This window comes from Leucoraja erinacea, chromosome 31 (genome assembly GCF_028641065.1).
Source record: "Leucoraja erinacea ecotype New England chromosome 31, Leri_hhj_1, whole genome shotgun sequence".
Lineage (NCBI taxonomy): Eukaryota > Metazoa > Chordata > Chondrichthyes > Rajiformes > Rajidae > Leucoraja > Leucoraja erinaceus.
The window spans coordinates 16,888,616-16,906,994 of NC_073407.1; the positions used below are offsets into that span (position 1 = coordinate 16,888,616).

Below are 18,379 nucleotides of genomic sequence, written 5' to 3' on the forward strand. Positions count from 1 at the left end.
TATTTTGAAGGTAATTTAATGATAGTCCAGAGTTTTCCTAATTATGAATAGAGGAGTTTTTAGAATGTTGAGCAATAGGATGCTAATAACTTTCTACCTCAATATTTGTGAAAGTGACACATTTATTATAAATTTGAATAAAGAATAACATTGCTGACTTTAAATAAATATCTATCCAATGGTAGCCATGACCTTTTATTTTGAAGGTTGTGGTAGTAGCATTGTGCTAAAATAACAGCACATATCAGTAATTTAAAACAAAACACAATACAGATGCTGGAGAGAGTCCACAGGTCAAGCAACATCTATAGATACAGAGATAACTATCACTTCAGATCAATTTATTTTTATTTTTGTTCTTAAGGCACAAGTTGTTTTTGCTAGCCAGTAGACTGGACAAAATGAATATCAAAGATAATGATTCCACATGATATGGTTCCAATATTCTTTCAAACTGGGGTTTTCATGATATTATCAATGTTAAAATAACCCAAGTCAAATAAATTCTCTATTGAGATAGAACTGTTTAGTTTCGCTATTTCCTTTGCAACTCCTCAAACAAACTACAAATTATCTTGGATGGAAAAACTGCCTCGTAAATGTTTCTTCATACTGGCAACCCTTAATTTGAGAAAGATAGAATTATCTGTTTAATTCAAAATAATGTATTTTGAGACCCTGCTGTGTTAGAATTGCTTAATTTAAAGCCAGCAGATGCTACTGGTCATTTCCAGACAAAAAAGGCACTAATTAAGTGGAGTTGACTAAATGCTGAATAGGGTAATAATTGGCATATGATCCTTGAAGCTGAAAGTAACAGAATATAAAACAGTTTTGGATGACGAAATTTCAGAATTCCAATTTTTAAATTGAGAGCATCGAGCATTGAGATCAATAAATTCCATGGATGGACTGGTACAGTTTCATTTTCTTTTTGAGCATGCGCTGGTAGCAACCAACAATAACTGTTCACTTTTATTAATTTATCTTTTCTTTTCATCTTTTTGTTCCTCCACTCTCTGAATCTGCATGTGTACACAGACACGAAACCAAGAGCTGACTATAGCTCTTGACTCCAGCAATGTATCAAATAAAGAATTATGTGCAAAGATAGAGGAATTGGTAAGGGCATGTGGAGTTTGTTGTAGCAGCATAAGATTATATCTGGTTACCATTGTGCATTTTCACCAACTTAATTTAAACAGCATGGTAAAAGAAGTTGATCAGTTCTCATCAAACTAAATGTTTCAAGGCTGGTTAAAGGAGTTGCTTTTGCATTGTACATGTTAATATTATCCTCTTGTTCTGTATGGTATTAAAGACATACCAGCTATATATTATCGTTTTATCAAAAGTTAAGTGCAGTGCAACCAGGGTTTTCTTGGTTGGTTTATCATCTACACTGCTTGAAAGATGTCCATGTTTTCATTTAATCATCGTTTTTCCTCTTACTATTTTTTTTTTTTGTTCATGTCTTGCTTTTGCATTTTTTTTTTCTGGAAGTGTATTGCACGGCCTGTTTATTAGATCACCTGTAAGGCCTAAATGTTGCTGAAGTTCAAAGCAGTGGATTCCAGGGGATGCCTTGTTTTTGCATAATAGTCACCAGCATTATTTTTATTACCTAGAAAAACACACTCCCATTCTGGAATGTGCAGTAATGGAGTAAAAACATTGGAATTAGCTTTAACTGTTACATACCAATCATTGAATCACCAGGTTTTCTCCATACTTTGAGCAAAGCAAACTTTGCATGTTAGAACAAAAATCACATATTTTCAACTCCATATATTTGTAATCATACATAACATAAGAGTTACCATCACAAATTGATGGACTGCACAAGTCGAAGGGCATGTCTGTTATTTCTAATGCAGATTTTTCCAAATGCTGTGACATTGGGCAATAACAAAATTTACAAAGATGAACTGGCAGTGGAGAAAATGGGAGAAAAGAGCCATTACCTGCCTATCAAATGACTTTTAAAAAAAAAAACAAAAAAAACTCCTGGTTCTTTTTTAAAATTGTAAAAAAAAATTGGATGATAATGATCTTTTGACTTAATGTTCAAACCTTTTGACAAGGCTGCTCCACAGAACAATCTCAATGCACTATTAGATCTAGATCACATCTCTGTTGCACTGCGCTTTTTCCCTTAAATGTGGCTGCAGTGAATCATGTATCCATTTTCAGACTAGCCTAGTTTCCAGTTGTTAATTTTCACTTCAGCAGTCTGCGAATGTGCAGACAGTCAGAACATAAAATTTGTTCAACCCCTTAAATGCCAGATTGATTCACTGCTGTGAGAAGGATGTTTGGTGAATTATATTTTGTTCTTGACCTTTTGCAAATGTCAGCATTGGTCCTGTACTTTGGGCCAATATCCTTTTAAATAAGAGCTCTTAACTTATTCACAATGTGTTCCACAACAAAATGGGAAAGCAGCTGGTTCCTATCCTGCCAAAGCACCAGTTCCTGAATGAGCACTGTTCGTTTGGGATGACGTTTTCTTTTCCATATCTTTTCAGTTTGACAAAATGTGTCATGCACTTAAGATCTGTGCACAGTTCACGGCAGTCGGGTCACGACCCATGACCCGTACTGTTGCTACGCTACTCCAAATGGATGCTCTCATCTCGCTGCTACCATTGAGGAAGAAGGGGTGTTACCGTGAGGAAGAAGGTGTCTGAAAGCTGTGATCACCAGGTTCAAGAATAGCATCTTCCAACAACCATCAGGCTGTGGAACGCTACACAACATCTCTACCAACGAACCAGGGACTTTGAAGGAACTGCAGATGCTGGTTTAAATCGAAGTTCAAAGATAGACACAAAATGCTGGAGTAACACAGGCAGCATCTCTGGCGAAAAGGAATGAGTGACATTTCGGGTCAAGACCTTTCTTCAGACCTTTTCTCGACCCGAAACGTCACCCATTCCTTTTCTCCCGAGATGCTGCCTGTGCCGCTGAGTTACTCCAGCATTTTGTGTGTATCTTCAATCTATGGACTTTCTTTGAATGCGCTAAGAACCTCAAGCTTTTTTTGTACTAGTATCAGGGTTATTGATTTAATGAATTTTGTTTATTTTATATTATCTATGTGTTGTGTTCCAAGCCTGTTAAGCTGCTCCAAGTAAGGTTTCTTTGTTGTATTGTTGTTGCAAACGACAATTAAACACTCTTGTCTTGACTATTGAGAATTGAGGGTTTAATTGTCATATGTACCGCCAATGGAATAATTAAATTACTGTACTCTCAACAGTTTAACAGGCCTGTAAATGCAATTACACAGATAATAATAATCAAAAAAACAATAAATTAATAAACATAATAGATAACCATGATAGTGCAAAAGCTGAAGCCCATATTGCAACCAAAGACATAATCCATAGAAGATAATCATTTCTGAAGTCAGTGTTGCGCAGTGTTCAAGCACCTAATAGTTGCTGGGAAGAAACTGTTGTTGAACCTGGTGGTCACGGTGTTCAGGTCCCTGTACCACCTTCCCGATGATAGTAGTGAATTGAGAGCGTGGCCAGAGTGATGTGGGTCTTTGATACTGGGTGCCTTTTTGAGGCAGTACCTCCCGCAGATCCCCATGATGGTGGGGAGATCAGTACCTGTGATTTGATGCTTTTGGTTTGAGATCCATAGCCTTTTATATCTGAAGCATGGGATTTCACACCCACAAGTAATTGATTTTATCACTAAAGGAGACTGCAAATTTTGGCCAGGACAGCAGCGATAGCAGCACTGCTTTTTTTTTTCTTTCCGCATGCATTTCCCCCCCCCCCCCCCCCCCCAGCGCAGCATACACTCAGAAAAATGCATGCGTAGAGTTTAAAATTTTGGTCAAGTGGGAAGCTTTTAACACATGTATGGAAAAAGCCAGTTAATGGGAGAAATGCTAAACTGGGGGGGATTTGTGCAGAAAGAAAAAAAGCAGTGCTGGAGTAACTCTGCAGGTCTCAGGCAGCATCTCTTGAAGACATGAATAGGTGACGTCTTAGTTTCTTTGGCTGCATCACTCTGACTATAGGCCGTCCAATGTATTTGGTTACACACCGCTATCTGATGCATTCCCTTACATCAGCTCTAGACAGGGCAGTGCTGCTGTTCTATTTGAGGCCATTTGTTCTCACCCAGAGTGTGTTGTCAGCATCAGCCTTGTCAAATAAATATAGATTATTATCCTGCCAGTGCTTCGCTCATTGGATAGTGCAAACATGGACAGCTGTTTTGAAATGTAAAAGTCAATCAAGGAAAAAGCCTTTTACTCAATTAAAACCTATTCCTTTCTGATTTGTTGGACTCAAAATATACACGTCACACGTAGATTTGCTTATAATGCCATTAGGGAAATGTAATGTAAAATTATTTTAATGTAAAAGTCCATTGTCGTAATTAGCTTTGATGCCCATTTTGCTCAGCAATTTATTACAAATAGACTATTGAAGGCGAGCCAGCAAGAACTGTCCCATGATGATTTTGCCGTCGTGTGGACTGATCAAGTCGACTCCGCCATTCAGTTGTGGCTGATTTATCTTTCTATTTTAACCCCATTCTCCTGCCTTCTCCCCATAACCCCTGGCACCCATTTGTTTGAATGAGGCATAGTATCAGCAAGTGCTTAGACTTGAACCAGTGGCAGGACATGTCTTTTGTGTCAAACAAGGCATTTTGTGATTCAGGGAGGAAAGTAATTCAGAATTTCAGATTTCCCAAAGCCCTTTTAAAGTTTTGTGTCGGACATTGGATACTCAGTTTGAACGCACAATTCACAAACTGCAACTCGTAGATTGTGACTCTGATCTGTGCTTCGTGTTCTAGTTTGAGGGATGAATCTTGGTCAGGACACAAAGGCTAATGCCACTGCTCCTCATTGAAATAGTTATTGCATTACTTTAAATAAACCTGAGAGAATATCCAATAAACAATCCCTCAGTGCAACACTCACTCAGTACACTCGCCCATCATTGGAGTGGGTTTCACAACCATGTGACTCAATGGTAGTGTTACAACTGACATTTCTCATTAACATTTGAGTGCTCTGATTAAAATTGTTTGGAAGATACAATCTGGATAAATTTACACAAAGCACCTCATTCAGTTGTCTTTGATAGGGATGGGCCAGGAATGTGCTTGCACGGAAAGCATCAGAGTTAGGTATAGCAACAACATCAGGATGCCACCTCCTTATGAGTAGCTCTGCTGAAATAATTGAACTTTAAACGTGCAGTTTTCAGGTCATTGCTAATCTCTGTCTTGTGAATTGAAATAGAATTAATCAATATTCAGAAGATGAAATTGGACTTTTAGTTTGCAATGTTAACTGATCAACTTCTCTGTGTTATGTAACTTTGTGTTTTCAGACTACTGTTGCTGCATGGAATATATTTTTTTAGTAACAGCATGACAGTCGTATGTTGCATGATTGCTTGAATTGTTGTAAATTAATTGCTTGCCGTGAATGGAAACTGACCCTTAAAGTGGCTGCACTCTAACAGTCATCTTTCACCTCGAGCATGTACAATAGTTTTATGTTCAAGTGAAGCAAACTGCAAGTAGGTTCTTACACCAGTATTTTCAAATTAATGAAGGGGAGATGTAGGTGGAGAAGAAACTGCAGGGAATTGGGGATTTAGGAAGGGAAGAAATGGGGTACTCAGCCCAAGAGGAATGGAGGGACGCTTATCACAGCATATAAAATGATGGTCAATTAGTCCTGGTGTTTGGTGTTTGAAGCTAGGTGTGAATGGAGGAAGGTTATCCATGGAAATATAGAATCGGAGGCGGGTGGGGGGGTTGTTCATCCTAGATTAGTTTGACCCGGCAGAAGGAAGCAGTTTAGTATTTGGTGTTGTTGACCTAAACTAGGTGATCTAATAGTAAGACCAGATGTAGACCATACACATTCAGGTTTGACACGGGATCGATAAACCAATGTTCCACAGTGTGAATAGCATGGGAAGCTTGTAACTGGGAACCCTATGTATCTTCTCAGTGTGAACAATGTTATGGGAAGTTTGGGTGTTTGACTGTGTTTTTCCCTGTAATCCAAACTTTAGTAGGGCCATATTTAGTAAATGGTCTAAAATTTGAATTGTTATTCATTCCTAATTTAACTCACAATAAAAAAGATGTGTGTGTAAGTTTTGAAGTTTACTTTGAATTGGCAGAAAAACAACTAATGTGCTATTCAACAGAACATGTCAGTTTTGCATTAATAAACTCATCAGTTCTATTCAGGATATTTTGGATGCATTGTATGTGGTTTGAGTTTTGGCAACTGCTGCTTTTCTCCGGGTTTACACTGGGATGTAGGAGTAAAATGTGAAGAGATTTATGTTTGGATATTTCACTGTAGTTTTCACATCTTATTTCTCCGAACAGAAAAAACACAACACAGAGCTGAGTGGTCAGCTGGAGAAGGTAAAATACCAGCTTTGATGTGCTTGGATTGTTTGCTTCTTTTCAAGGAGTTATTACTATTCGGAAGTTTGGCAGGTGACTTGGCCTGTGCCTTTACCAATTTTTTTTTCTTCTCTTTTTGATTATTTGGTAAATTTTCTGTTATATTTCCTCTCTGTCCTGTCCTTAGTATTCAGGGACAAATTACCAGCTCAATTCTCTCCATGCTTCCTCCCCCACACTCCAGTTGAGAATCAACAGCATTACCTTCCCAGCCTCTGAACGTGCCCAGAAATCATTGTATGGCATTAAACAGCAAAGCAGCTACCAGTTTTCAATTGTTGCAGATGCATTAAGAACTAAGCACCCACATAATTCTGGCATAAGGCTTCACCCACTTTTGTAAGCAAGCTGTCGAATAGGGAATTCTAAAGTGATTTTGGAATTTTACCAAGATCTTAAATGGAGGAAATAAATATTGCTTAAAGAGTCATGGAATTTTACAGCATGGAACTGGGCTATTCGGCACAACTCATCTATGCCAACCAGGCGCCTAATCAAGCTAGTCCCATTACGCCTAGACCTGGCCCATATTCCTCAATTTTCTATCCATGTATCTACCCAAGTACTTTTTAAATGTCATAATTGTACTTGCCTCTGCCATTTATCCTTGTAACTCATCCATAAGATTAAAGGAGATCTGAGGAGCAACTTTTTTTCACAACTGAGTTGTCCTTCAGTTCTCCTTTTAAATTTAATTCCATTCACCTAAACCTTTGCCCTCTAATTTTGGATTTCCCTTGTCTATGCCCCTTGTGATTTTATAAACCTCCAGCAGGTCACCCCTCAGCCACCTATGCTGCAGGGATAAAGGTGCCAGCCTCTCCTTTGCAACTAAAACCCTCCAGACCTGATAACATTGCTGTAAATATTTTTGCTGTCTCCTTTCCAGTTTACTGATGCCTTCCTATGGCAGAGTGACCATAATGATTTACAGTACTCCAAACGTAGCCCTACTAACAACTTGCACAACAGTAACATGATGTGCCAACTCCTGTACTCAATAACCTGACCGATAAATGCCCTCTTGCCGATAAAGTCCATCTGCCTTTGAGTTGACCCATTGACCCAGTTGGTCAAGATCCCATTGTAATCTTAAATAACCTCCTTTGCTGACTGCGACACAACCAATTGTACTGTTATCCACAAAGTTGCCATCTATATTAATATACAAATCATGAACGTAAAAAACGAACAATAGTGGACCCAGGATCTATCCATGTGAAACACCACGTGATCTTGCTAAATACCACTTAGATATTTTTTCCTCATCTACTTGCCCCCCTCTTACCCTCCACCTCTATCCACCCTGTAACATTGTATCCCGGAACATTGAGCTGCCAGCTCCGTCTCTCCTTCAGCCAAGTTTAGTTTAGAGATGCAGTGCGGAAACAGGTCCTTCGGCCCACTGAGTCCACACCCACAGATGATCCCTGCACACTTACACAATCCTACACACTCTAGGGCCAATTTTTACATTTTATACCAAGCCAATTAACCTACAAACCTGTACGTCTTTGGAGTGTGGGAGGAAACCGAAGATCTCGGAGAAAATCCACGCATGTTGTGGGGAGAACGTACAAACTCCTTACAGACAAACCCCTGTAGTCAGGATCGAACCTGGGTCTCTGGCGCTGTAGGGCAACAGCTCTACCGACCATGTTTCTGTAATATCCCAAATCCCATGTACCTATCTATGCCCTGAATTCATCAGTCTTGCCTGCCAGGCATCTAAAAGCATCAATCGCCCTCGTTCCCAACCATGCTACTGCCTGTCCTGTCTACTGAGCTTGTTATTTTTCATTTCTCTATTTGCTTCAACTTTCTCATTTGCCTCACTACTGCATTGGGTACCACACCAGCCCGACTGGTTTAAACCCTCCCAAGTAACTCCAGCAAATCTCTCTGCCAGGATATTGATTTCCCTGTCCAGTTCAGATGCAACCCATCCCTCTTGCATGAGTCCCCATTGGTCACCAAAGAGATCCCAATGGTGTGGAAACTTGAATCCTTGTACTAGCTCATGAGCTGTGCATTCTTCTACCTTAACCTGCTGTGCCCACTCTCACTAGCACAATGCATTGTTGGGAAATTTGCTATTGCACTAACATCTTTGCACCTGCACGACAATCTGTACACAATCCTGCTCTTTTCTACTTGTCATCGTGTTTATGGTTGCATTTATCAGTACAGCTGCTCCTCGACCCACAATGGGGTTTATGTTTTGATAAACCCATCATAAATTGAAAATATCGTAAGTCGAAAACGCATTTAATCCAATTTGATCACGTGATCGGAAGTGCGCTGCGGCTCGTTGCCGTTGCCCAGCGTTTTTACCACCGTAAAGTCGGTATCGTAAGTCGAAGCATCGTAAATCGGGGAGCATCTGTACTGTAGGTACACTGGGCTTCAGGCAAGCAAGGAATTTCAATGCACAATGACAAACTAATCTGAATCTAATCCCCATCCACCAATTTCCCCTCCCTTGGGCATTACATTTCACTCCTCTCCTTATCTGACACCCTTTTGGCTCCTTTTCACCTCCAGCCTTTTTCGCTTGCTTTACTCTTTTGCCAATCAAAATCCCTCTTGATCGCCATTCTTTGGCCTTCTCCCCCCCCCCCCCCCCCCCCCCCCCCCCCCCACCCCCCCCCCCCCCCCCCCCCCCCCCCCCCCCCCCCCCCCCCCCCCCCCCCCCCCCCCCCCCCCTCCTGCTCCATCCGTCTAAAGAACAATCCCACCCCAACACCTCATCTGTCCGTCTCCCCCACAGATGCAGTCTGACCTGCTGAGTTCCTCCAGCAATTTGTTTTGTCGAATGATTGCTAGACTCTGTCAAGATTTCAGTCCCTGACTGCCATCCAGTGGTTTCTCCTGCAAATTACACACACAAGTTGCCTCCCGTAGCTTGTTAAAAGCAAAAACCTAAAGTTATTTTTCTATTTCAGATTAAATTTGAACGATTCACCTGTGCCTTACTGTTCAGTTTTTTGCAAAGTCAGTGTAAAAGTCAAGTGAATTGCAAAGTCACACTGTATCAGTGATTCATTAAAACCATTGCATACTTTCCTAAAACCTTGAAATCTCTGATTTTCTTTGTTTTATACCTGTGAGTCTTATTACCCCACTCAGCACATGAGATGTTAAGTGGATTAGATTTGTAATCTGCTTTCATTTTATTCTTGAAAGTTTGTTTGTTTTGCACCATGTGATGTTATATTTACAATATATATCCATATTTACTTAGGATAAGAAAGGTTCGGAACAGAAGTATTTCAAAGAACATGCATCAATGAGAGAACAGCTCCAAGTAAGTTTGTCAAGATGCAAGGTTTTTTTTCTCCAGTGGTCTCTGCTCAAAGGCACTTACTGCCTGGTGCAGTTTTCACACAGAGGGGGGTGGGTTTCTGGAATGAGCTGCCAGAAGAAATAATTGAGGTAGCCACAATAACAGCATTTAAAAGAGATTTGTACAGGTACATGAATAGGAAAAGGATAGGAGAGGGATATCAGGCGACTGTGTGTAAATGGAACCAACTAAGATGGCCATCATGGTTGGGCATGGACGAGCTGGGCTAAAGTGCCTGTACAACTCTGACCCAAAGTAGTCAGCTGAACATTGTGACTCTGCCAAATGTAATCTGCGGCAAGGATGAAACCTGATGATACTGGGGACTTTAGAATTAAATGAATCTGGAATTTTTCAAAAGCAGTCGGTAGAGTTTATGGAAGTATGCAGTTACCATCCTATTTGTTTTTTTTTTTTAAACACACCACAATCATTAATCATTAGGGACAGAAATCTACCCACCTTGCCTGCTCTGGCTTAGACGTAACCCCAGGTGCACCCATGTCATTGACTCAGAACCGCGTACTCGGATCAGAGCAAAAAAACAATGCCCATGTCGTGATGGCCACGTTCTTTAAACAAATGTATTAAATATTGTTGTATAGTTTTGTTTATTTATTGCCACATGTATGGGGATACAGTGAAAAGCTTGTTCTACATGTCTCCCAGTCATATGCACTCTGTATCTTTCCTTTCACTCTAACTGTTGTACTTGAGTTTGGCTTGATAGCATTTATATATGGTATCCATTTGATTGGGTAACATGCAAAACAAAGTTATGCACTATACCTTGGTATATGTGAGAATGGTAAACCTAAACCGAAATCATACTATATGCGAGTACAATAGATCCTCTTCTGGAACCGCATGCAGAGAGCCGCCAGGTTGTGGCACCATCTTGCACTGAGAATCATTGAAAATGTTGAATCATTTAATTGTATCTCCAGGTTCACATTCAGACCATTGGAATTTTGGTTTCTGAGAAATCGGAGCTCCAGACAGCTTTGGTCCACACACAGCAGGCAGCAAGGCTAAAAGCAGGTAAAGCCATTTGGTTTATTAGACCCATGTTTCTCTGCCAACCTAATCGTGATTTTGTTTTGAGGAAAGCGTTGGTAGTTCGCTGGAAAGCTTGAATTCTAATCTTTGTAATTTTTTTTTTCCTTTTAGGTGAGGCGGAAGATTTAAGTAACAAGTTACAGCAATCGAGGCAAAGAGTGACAGAACTGGAACGCACACTGTCCTCCATCTCATCCCAACACAAACAGTCTGACAAAGTAAATGGCTAATTCTTCAACCGAAAGTCCAACTTCTCATTTAGGGAAATAAAATGTGCTTAATATTATTTTGAAACTTGTCTTTACAGATAAGCAAAGAGATTGAAAAAGAGAGAGAGAACCTGCGACAAGAAGTATACAAACTAAAGTGAGTTACAAAACATATTTATTGTGAATAACTAATTGTATTCTTTAAAAAAACAAACTGATAAACCAACTATTTGTATTTGACTTGCAGTAAAATGAGCGAGGAGATAAAACAGCAAAATTCTGAACTCTCAGAACAGTTGCGGTCCAGGGTATCGGAAAATGAAACTATGAGAAACAACATTGAAGATTTGCACAAGAAACTGGAAATGGCTGAGCTGATGATTCAACAGGTGGGGCAGCTTATAGATTTCAGTACGGCTTCCCACTTTCTAGTCGAGATGATTCAATCATTAAACTTGTACATCGAGTAGTAAGGGCTCAAGAAGAGGGAGGAAGAGTCTTCTAGGTGGGAAGCAAAAGACAGCCCTAAAGGGAATAACGACAATATCCTAACAAATGATTGAGGGGTATAAATCCTGTAATGTTCATGTCCCTTCGTTCAATGCACACTGTGCTGACTTGTTACTTCAATATTGGATGCTCTCACCACTTTTGAAAAAATGTTCCAAGTTCATAATTGACTTTACAAATTGGAATTAGTGTTCTACCTTGTACAAATTGGGAACTATTCGCCATGCCAACTATCTGAAAAATTGTTGCGTGACCTTGGGTTACGGATTTGGAGAGGTGTTTGCGCTAGATCTGCCCAAGGAGCGTTTCCTTTTCTGATAAAGTTTACTCTTTAAAAACAAACAACACACAATGGGTTGGGTAAACCAACTCAAGCTTTACTGATCATAGCCGGCGAGAGTGTCAGGGATACAGAGTCAAGTAAGCAACAGACACTTGACTCTCCTGAGCCTCCACTCTAATGAACAAAGACTTACAAGGTCTTTTATAGTGTGTAGGAAAAGTGGTCACATGTTTATACAGAGTTACAGCAATTACATTTAACACAATATATCAATCATAGGCCCAATCCTTTCAAAGCATACTTGTCACTCATACAATCACTTGTCATTCTATGGTTAATCAATCACAAATGGTTGATCACAAAACTTCTTCACAACAGGAAACAGGTCCAGCATCTGCAGTACCTTCTTAAAAAATATAAGGATCTTTATCAGTAACCCACAGAAGTTTCTGTTTACCCAATTTCCAAGTCCACAGAAAACAACATCCTATCCCACCATTGTCAATTTGAGGGTTTGTGTTGAATATTATAAGTATATTTATAATGCAGATCAAATTTTATGATGTTTTGGTAAGAATCGTTTTATTTTGTCTCCTCCTTCAGTTCTCAAATCAGTCGGCGTTGCCAGAGGTTAATCAGCAACTATACGTGGTTCTTGAAGAAAAAACTCAGTTAGAGGCACAGTTGATGCAGGTAAGGATTCTGCGGGTCAAAATCACTTGGTTGGGCCTCAATCCTTTGTACATGAGTTCTTGACTTCTGTGCGATTAGTATGCCGTCGGTTTTCTGTAGGCTACATTGAAAATAGCGAGGAACATAAGAAACGTTCTTGTGGGTCAGAATCTGAAGGAGGATCCCAATCCAAATCGTTGCCTGTCCATTCCCTCTACGGATGCAGCCTGACGTGCTGTTCTTCCAGCACTTTGTATTTTGCACAAGATTCCAGCATCTGCAGTTTTATTTGTCTACTTGCTCGGAAGTATGGTTGCAGCTATTTCAGAGAGTTGGGAAAAACAGCTTGAGCAGAATCCAATCTGAGCAAACTTTTCGGAGGATGTAAATAGTGTGAGAAGATCTTGGAGCTATCAGTTCAGTCACTTGCCATTTTGCAATTGGTCAATACTCGGGTATTCAGGTGGGTATGTATGCCAATGTAGAAATAAATTAATTTATCTGAAGACAATAAATATAAGATTGAGAGATATACATACGGGAAACAGTCTTTTTCCCTGGGTGGAAATGTTAAGTCCCAAGCTTTAAGGTGAGAGTGGTAATATTTAAAAGAGATGTGGGGGGATTTTTTATTTACAGAGCGTGGTAGGGGTCTGGAACTTGCTGCCAGGGGGGTGGAGGAGGCAGTGGCCTTGAACAGGCTTCTAACTAGGTACATGGATATGCAGGCAGAGGAGATTAGATTAACTTGGCATCATATTCATACTGGATTTGGGCTGAGGACCTGTTCCTATGCTCCTCTATGTCCTATCATTTGGGTTGAGGGATGGCTGAACCTTCAGGCTAAATATCAAGTGTAATTTTCTAACAATATAGTTGTAATAACGTTTTTAAATTCACATCCTCATGATATATTGGAAGAGGATTTAAGATTTAAAATAGAAAATCCTGCTAACCTAAGTTGTATTCATATAACGCAGAAAGCACTAATTTTAAAAATGGATCTTGATATTCGATTGTGGTTGTTTTCAGGTGTCAGAGTCACTGCGGTTACTTCTTGCCGAAAGAGATCAGTACGCTCAGAAGCTGCAGGAGGAGGGCAGAATCTGGCAGGAGAAAGTTCAACAGCTTACAGAACAAGTTAGTGGTAACAGTAAGACCTAAATCTGTAGTGAATGTGTTGCTCCAACTTGCACTCAAAGGACAAATATTTCCTCTTTTTTTGTTGTTGAAAACACATGTAATGTGTTCAGTTTTAGAATTCAAATATTTACCTGACATCCAAGTACTATGGGATTGTTTCTGCCATATTCGGGTAAGATAAGATGTGTTTTTCACCTTATGGTGCAGACTGGTTTTGGATATGCAATATATCCCCAAATCTTGCAGTGCAGCTTAGTTATTTGGTACCTAAATAACCTTTGCAGGTTCTTTGAAGCAGCTGCCCAATTTGCCTATTATATTTTTGCTTTCTGGCTGTATACCAGTTCCCTTTTCTAATGCTGTTGTTAAATCTTTATCCACTGACTTACCATTCATTGCATTCCAGATCATGATATTTTCATATTTTCAAACTTGTTTCCTCTTCCCCACTGGCTATTTTGCAGATTTCTTAGTCAGACAGAACTGAAACAGGCCATTCGGCCCAACTCGGCCATGCCGCCCAAGATGCCCCATGTAAGCTCGTCCCATTTACCTTCATTTGATCCATATTCCTCTAAACCTTTCCTATCCATGTACCTGTCCAAATGACTTTTAAATGTTGTTATTCTCCCTGCCTCAACTACCTCCTCTGGCACCTTGTTCCATATACCCACTACCCTCGGTGTGAAAAAGTTGCCCATTCAGGTTCCTATTAAATCTTTCCCCTTTCACCTTCAAACTATGACCTCGAGTTCTTGATTCCTCTAACCTAAGAAAAAAACTGTATTCGCCCAATCTATTCACTCTATGCTTCTATACACCTCTGCAAGATCACTACTGAGCCTCCTGCACTCCAAGGAATAAAGTCCTAGCCTACTCAAACTCTCCCCATAGTTTGTGAATGTTATATACCTGTCTGGAATGTCCACGCTATCCATAGCAAATAGTAAACTAAAGGGCCTCTGTTGTCACCGGTCGCCAATGGGAACCATGTGCTTTCACTGGAGATGGCACTTTGAAACGCCGGCTCACAGTGAAGAGCAACACTATTTTATCAACGCAAAAACCAGCCGAGATTTGGTGGTTCTGAACCCTCTGGGAACTCTCCACATTCATCCAAAAAATAACCCACAAGAGTGAATGCAATAAAATGCCAGCCAAAATCCCACTGTACAGATCCTTGTAATGGTTGAACAAACTATTACAGATTGTGCGCTGAAATTAGAATTGAAAATGTTTGCATGTTCTTATGAGGTGATTGATTAACTTCATGTACTTAAATGCATAAACCAGCTGGTAAATGACCCCAGAATCTAGAAGTCAAATCAACTACTTTTTTTTGTACGGACACCTCTAAAAAGTTAAAAACTAGACTGATGTACAACTGCATGTAGCATGAACTGTTATATGCATAGTGTATGTTCTATAAACAATGACTGAGTAGATCTAATAAGCTTAGCAAAATGGCCAGTGAGAATATAAGATCCAGATATAATTTATAGCTTTCATTACTGGATGTTGAAATCCAAATATGACTTTTGCCCCAGGCTTGTTGCTTGACTAAGTGTTTCTAATATTCCCTATTTTAAATTCATTTTTGGTTTGATTACAATACTTAAATAATTTCATAAACAAAATCTAAGAATTCTATTGAATATGATCATGGGAAGTGCTTGCACAATTTGTTAGATTAATCTCCAGCAGAAATATCTCCACCTGAGAATGCACATTAATTAAATGGTCGTGTTTAAGAAGCAACTGCAGATGCTGGAAAATCGAAGGTACACAAAAATGCAGGAGAAACTCAGCGGGTGCAGCAGCATCTATGGAGCAAAGGAAATAGGCAGCGTTTCGGGTCTGAAGAAAGGTGCCGGCCCGAAACGTTGCCTATTTCCTTCGCTCCATAGATGCTGCTGCACCCGCTGAGTTTCTCCAGCATTTTTGTGTACCTTTGATTAAACGGTCTTTCCTATCTCAATGCAACTATTGATCATGTTGTTTCTGCAGGTGAATGCACTTTCAGAGGAGAAGAAACAAAGTCTTGTGTATATGCAGGACTTGGAAACTTCATTGACTGACCTTAAGAATAGATCAGGTAATTCTAGATGTGTTTTTGCAACATTTGGCTAAAACATCACAACTTACAGCATGAATTGAATTGTTTTAAGTATAATCATATTTGGCACCATTAATAAGTGGAGGAATAGATAGGGTGAATACACAGTCTTTTTTTCCAGGAGAGGAGACTCAAGAACATGGGGGGCATAAGTTTAGGGTGATTTGAAAGTGGAAAGATTTAATATGAACTTGAGGAGCAACTTTTTCACAGATGGCAGTGAGTGTATGGAACACAATGTCAGAGGATGTTGGGGTAGCAACATTTAAACTACATTTAGAAAGGTTCAGGGATAGGATAGGTTTAGAGAAATATGGGCCAGATGTGGGCAAATGGACTAGCATTAATGGGGCATCTTGATCAGCATGGCCAAGTTGGGCTGAAGTTCCTTTTTCCATGCTGTGCAACTCTGACTCTGAAGAGTTCTAGGTGAAAATCTCACCCGCTGCATAACACCAGGTGGCAAACGTGTAATGACGATGTTTGCAACATATCGAACTTGTATAGAACAGTGATCCCAAAGCAACAAAATGTAGAAACTATGAACTGCAGAAAACAAAACAATAAAAAGTGCTGGAGTAACTTAGCAGGCTCGGCAGCGTTGCTGGAGAACATGGATAGGTGACGTTTTGGGTTGGATCCCTTCTTCAGACCGATGACCTAAGCTTTTTTCTGACCGAGATAATCAATTAACTTGTTCTATGTTAATTGATGAACAAACCCGATTTGACTGTGGTGAGATCTGCAGCAACTTTCTCTATTGGCAGTAAATCAGAACAAAAGCAATTTGAAGAAATCCATGGTTTTTGGCAGAGGATGATAAACCTGCGGACTTCATAACTAGGTACACAAAAATGCTGGAGAAACTCAGCGGGTGCAGCAGCATCTATGGAGTGAAGGAATCCTTTTTAGACTTCCATCAGAATATGGGTTTTTATAATCTCCTGTTAACTGGGTCGAAGAAAAGGCGTTAATCCAATGTTTGTTTCTGTTTAGGATGTGTAACTGTTATTCTCTGGAAACACCTCAGAACACCGGTCTATAGTAAACATGTTTGCAATGTGCTAAGAATTAGGTCAGCAGTGAAACACAATGGGCAGAGCCTTAGAATTTCCTTGAGGATTATGCAAGCAACGGAGGAATACTCTTTGTTGAGGATGCTTGCAAAGAAGGATATGCTGTAATTGCTTAGTGAATGGAGATTACATAGTTTGCAACTACAAATTAAAGCTGATTTGTCAAGAATTGCTAAATTGTAGTTTATTCAGTTATGTGACCCACAAAATGAATGCCCACTAATCACCCCTTGAGCCATGGCCCACCTTGTGCACGCTGACCAAGTTAGCAGATTGGGCTCCACCCAATTGCTTTCATTGGGCTCATAGCCCCTCAAACTAACAATAAACTATTTTTTCCCAGAAGTGTAGAATACATTTGCAATTATGTGGCATCTTTCATTGCACCCACTGTTTTTGCAGTTTAAACAATTTATGTGGAAAACATAAACAAAACATCCAGACAAGGGCCATTTTGATGCAAATCTTCAGTCCCCTTATCACTTTTCAAGGTTAAGATGTAGATAGTATTTTTTTTTAAAACTATCCAGGATATGATGAAATAATAATTTTATATCTCGTGATTCCAAGAACTGAATTATCCATTGGTATCCCACTGCTCAGAATTTGTTATTTTGCTTTTTCCTCTCCATCCCTGCCTCATATTTTGAAATGTCAGGATCAGTGTGATAGTAAGTTGTACCCACATGTTGTTTTCAGAATTTCCAATAATTGCTTTAATTGATTAAAGACGGTGATAGGAGAATAATAACACTTTTGGATCTCAGCAGAAAATGCAGACTTTGTGAGCAGTTAGATTCTGTAATATTCAGAGAGTGAAATATGTTATTTGTGTACCAGCTGTACAACCTCCACTTGCTGTGTATTTGTCAAGAGTCAAGAGAGTTTAATTGTCATAGAGACCAGTAACGGAACAATGAAATTCTTAACTGCTGCAGCTAAACAGGCCTGTGAATGCAATAACACACAAAAATATAATAAACAATAATACAATAAAAGATCGTAATACTACGTAACAGTAATGCAAAACTGAAGTCCTTAGTGCAATCAGAGATGCAGTCTATAGAAGATCATAGTTGCTGAGGTTAGTGTGGTGTTCAAGAGCCTATTAAGTAACGTTTTGAGGTGTTGGCACTATTGAAATGCAAGAAAAGTATTTGCTAAATTTAACAATTTTAGCACGGATAATGTGACACAGTAAAATTGATATTCTTTAGATTTTTGGAAATCTTAATTTGATTTTAAAGGAAAGTAGATAAATATTTGAAGAAGAGGAGTTAAGAATATGAGCAATGGATCCTTATGAATAAATAACATAGAACAGTACAGCTCAGGAACAGGCCCTATCACCCACAAAGTCTGTGAGCCGAGCATAACCCCAAGTTAAACTAATCTCCGCGGCCTGCACATGAGCCATATCCTTTCATTCCCTGCATATCCATGTGGCTATCTAAAAGCCTCTTAAACGCCACTCTCATATACATCGCTACC

General features: G+C 39.6%; 1 protein-coding gene across 3 annotated transcripts in view; it reads left to right on the forward strand.

The window, feature by feature from the left end:
• golga2 (golgin A2) overlaps positions 1 to 18,379 on the forward strand; it is a 71,083-nt gene that overhangs the window by 26,588 nt on the left and 26,116 nt on the right. For 2 of the 3 annotated variants that reach the window (XM_055660112.1, XM_055660114.1), the window contains 10 exons: positions 1,042 to 1,122; positions 6,394 to 6,432; positions 9,719 to 9,781; positions 10,768 to 10,861; positions 10,991 to 11,097; positions 11,187 to 11,245; positions 11,336 to 11,477; positions 12,485 to 12,574; positions 13,586 to 13,693; positions 15,704 to 15,791. In XM_055660112.1, coding sequence (XP_055516087.1) covers positions 1,042 to 1,122; positions 6,394 to 6,432; positions 9,719 to 9,781; positions 10,768 to 10,861; positions 10,991 to 11,097; positions 11,187 to 11,245; positions 11,336 to 11,477; positions 12,485 to 12,574; positions 13,586 to 13,693; positions 15,704 to 15,791 — 871 coding nt within the window. The remainder of the gene's footprint in view (positions 1 to 1,041; positions 1,123 to 6,393; positions 6,433 to 9,718; positions 9,782 to 10,767; positions 10,862 to 10,990; positions 11,098 to 11,186; positions 11,246 to 11,335; positions 11,478 to 12,484; positions 12,575 to 13,585; positions 13,694 to 15,703; positions 15,792 to 18,379) is intronic. The other variant, XM_055660113.1, reaches the window with a different exon arrangement.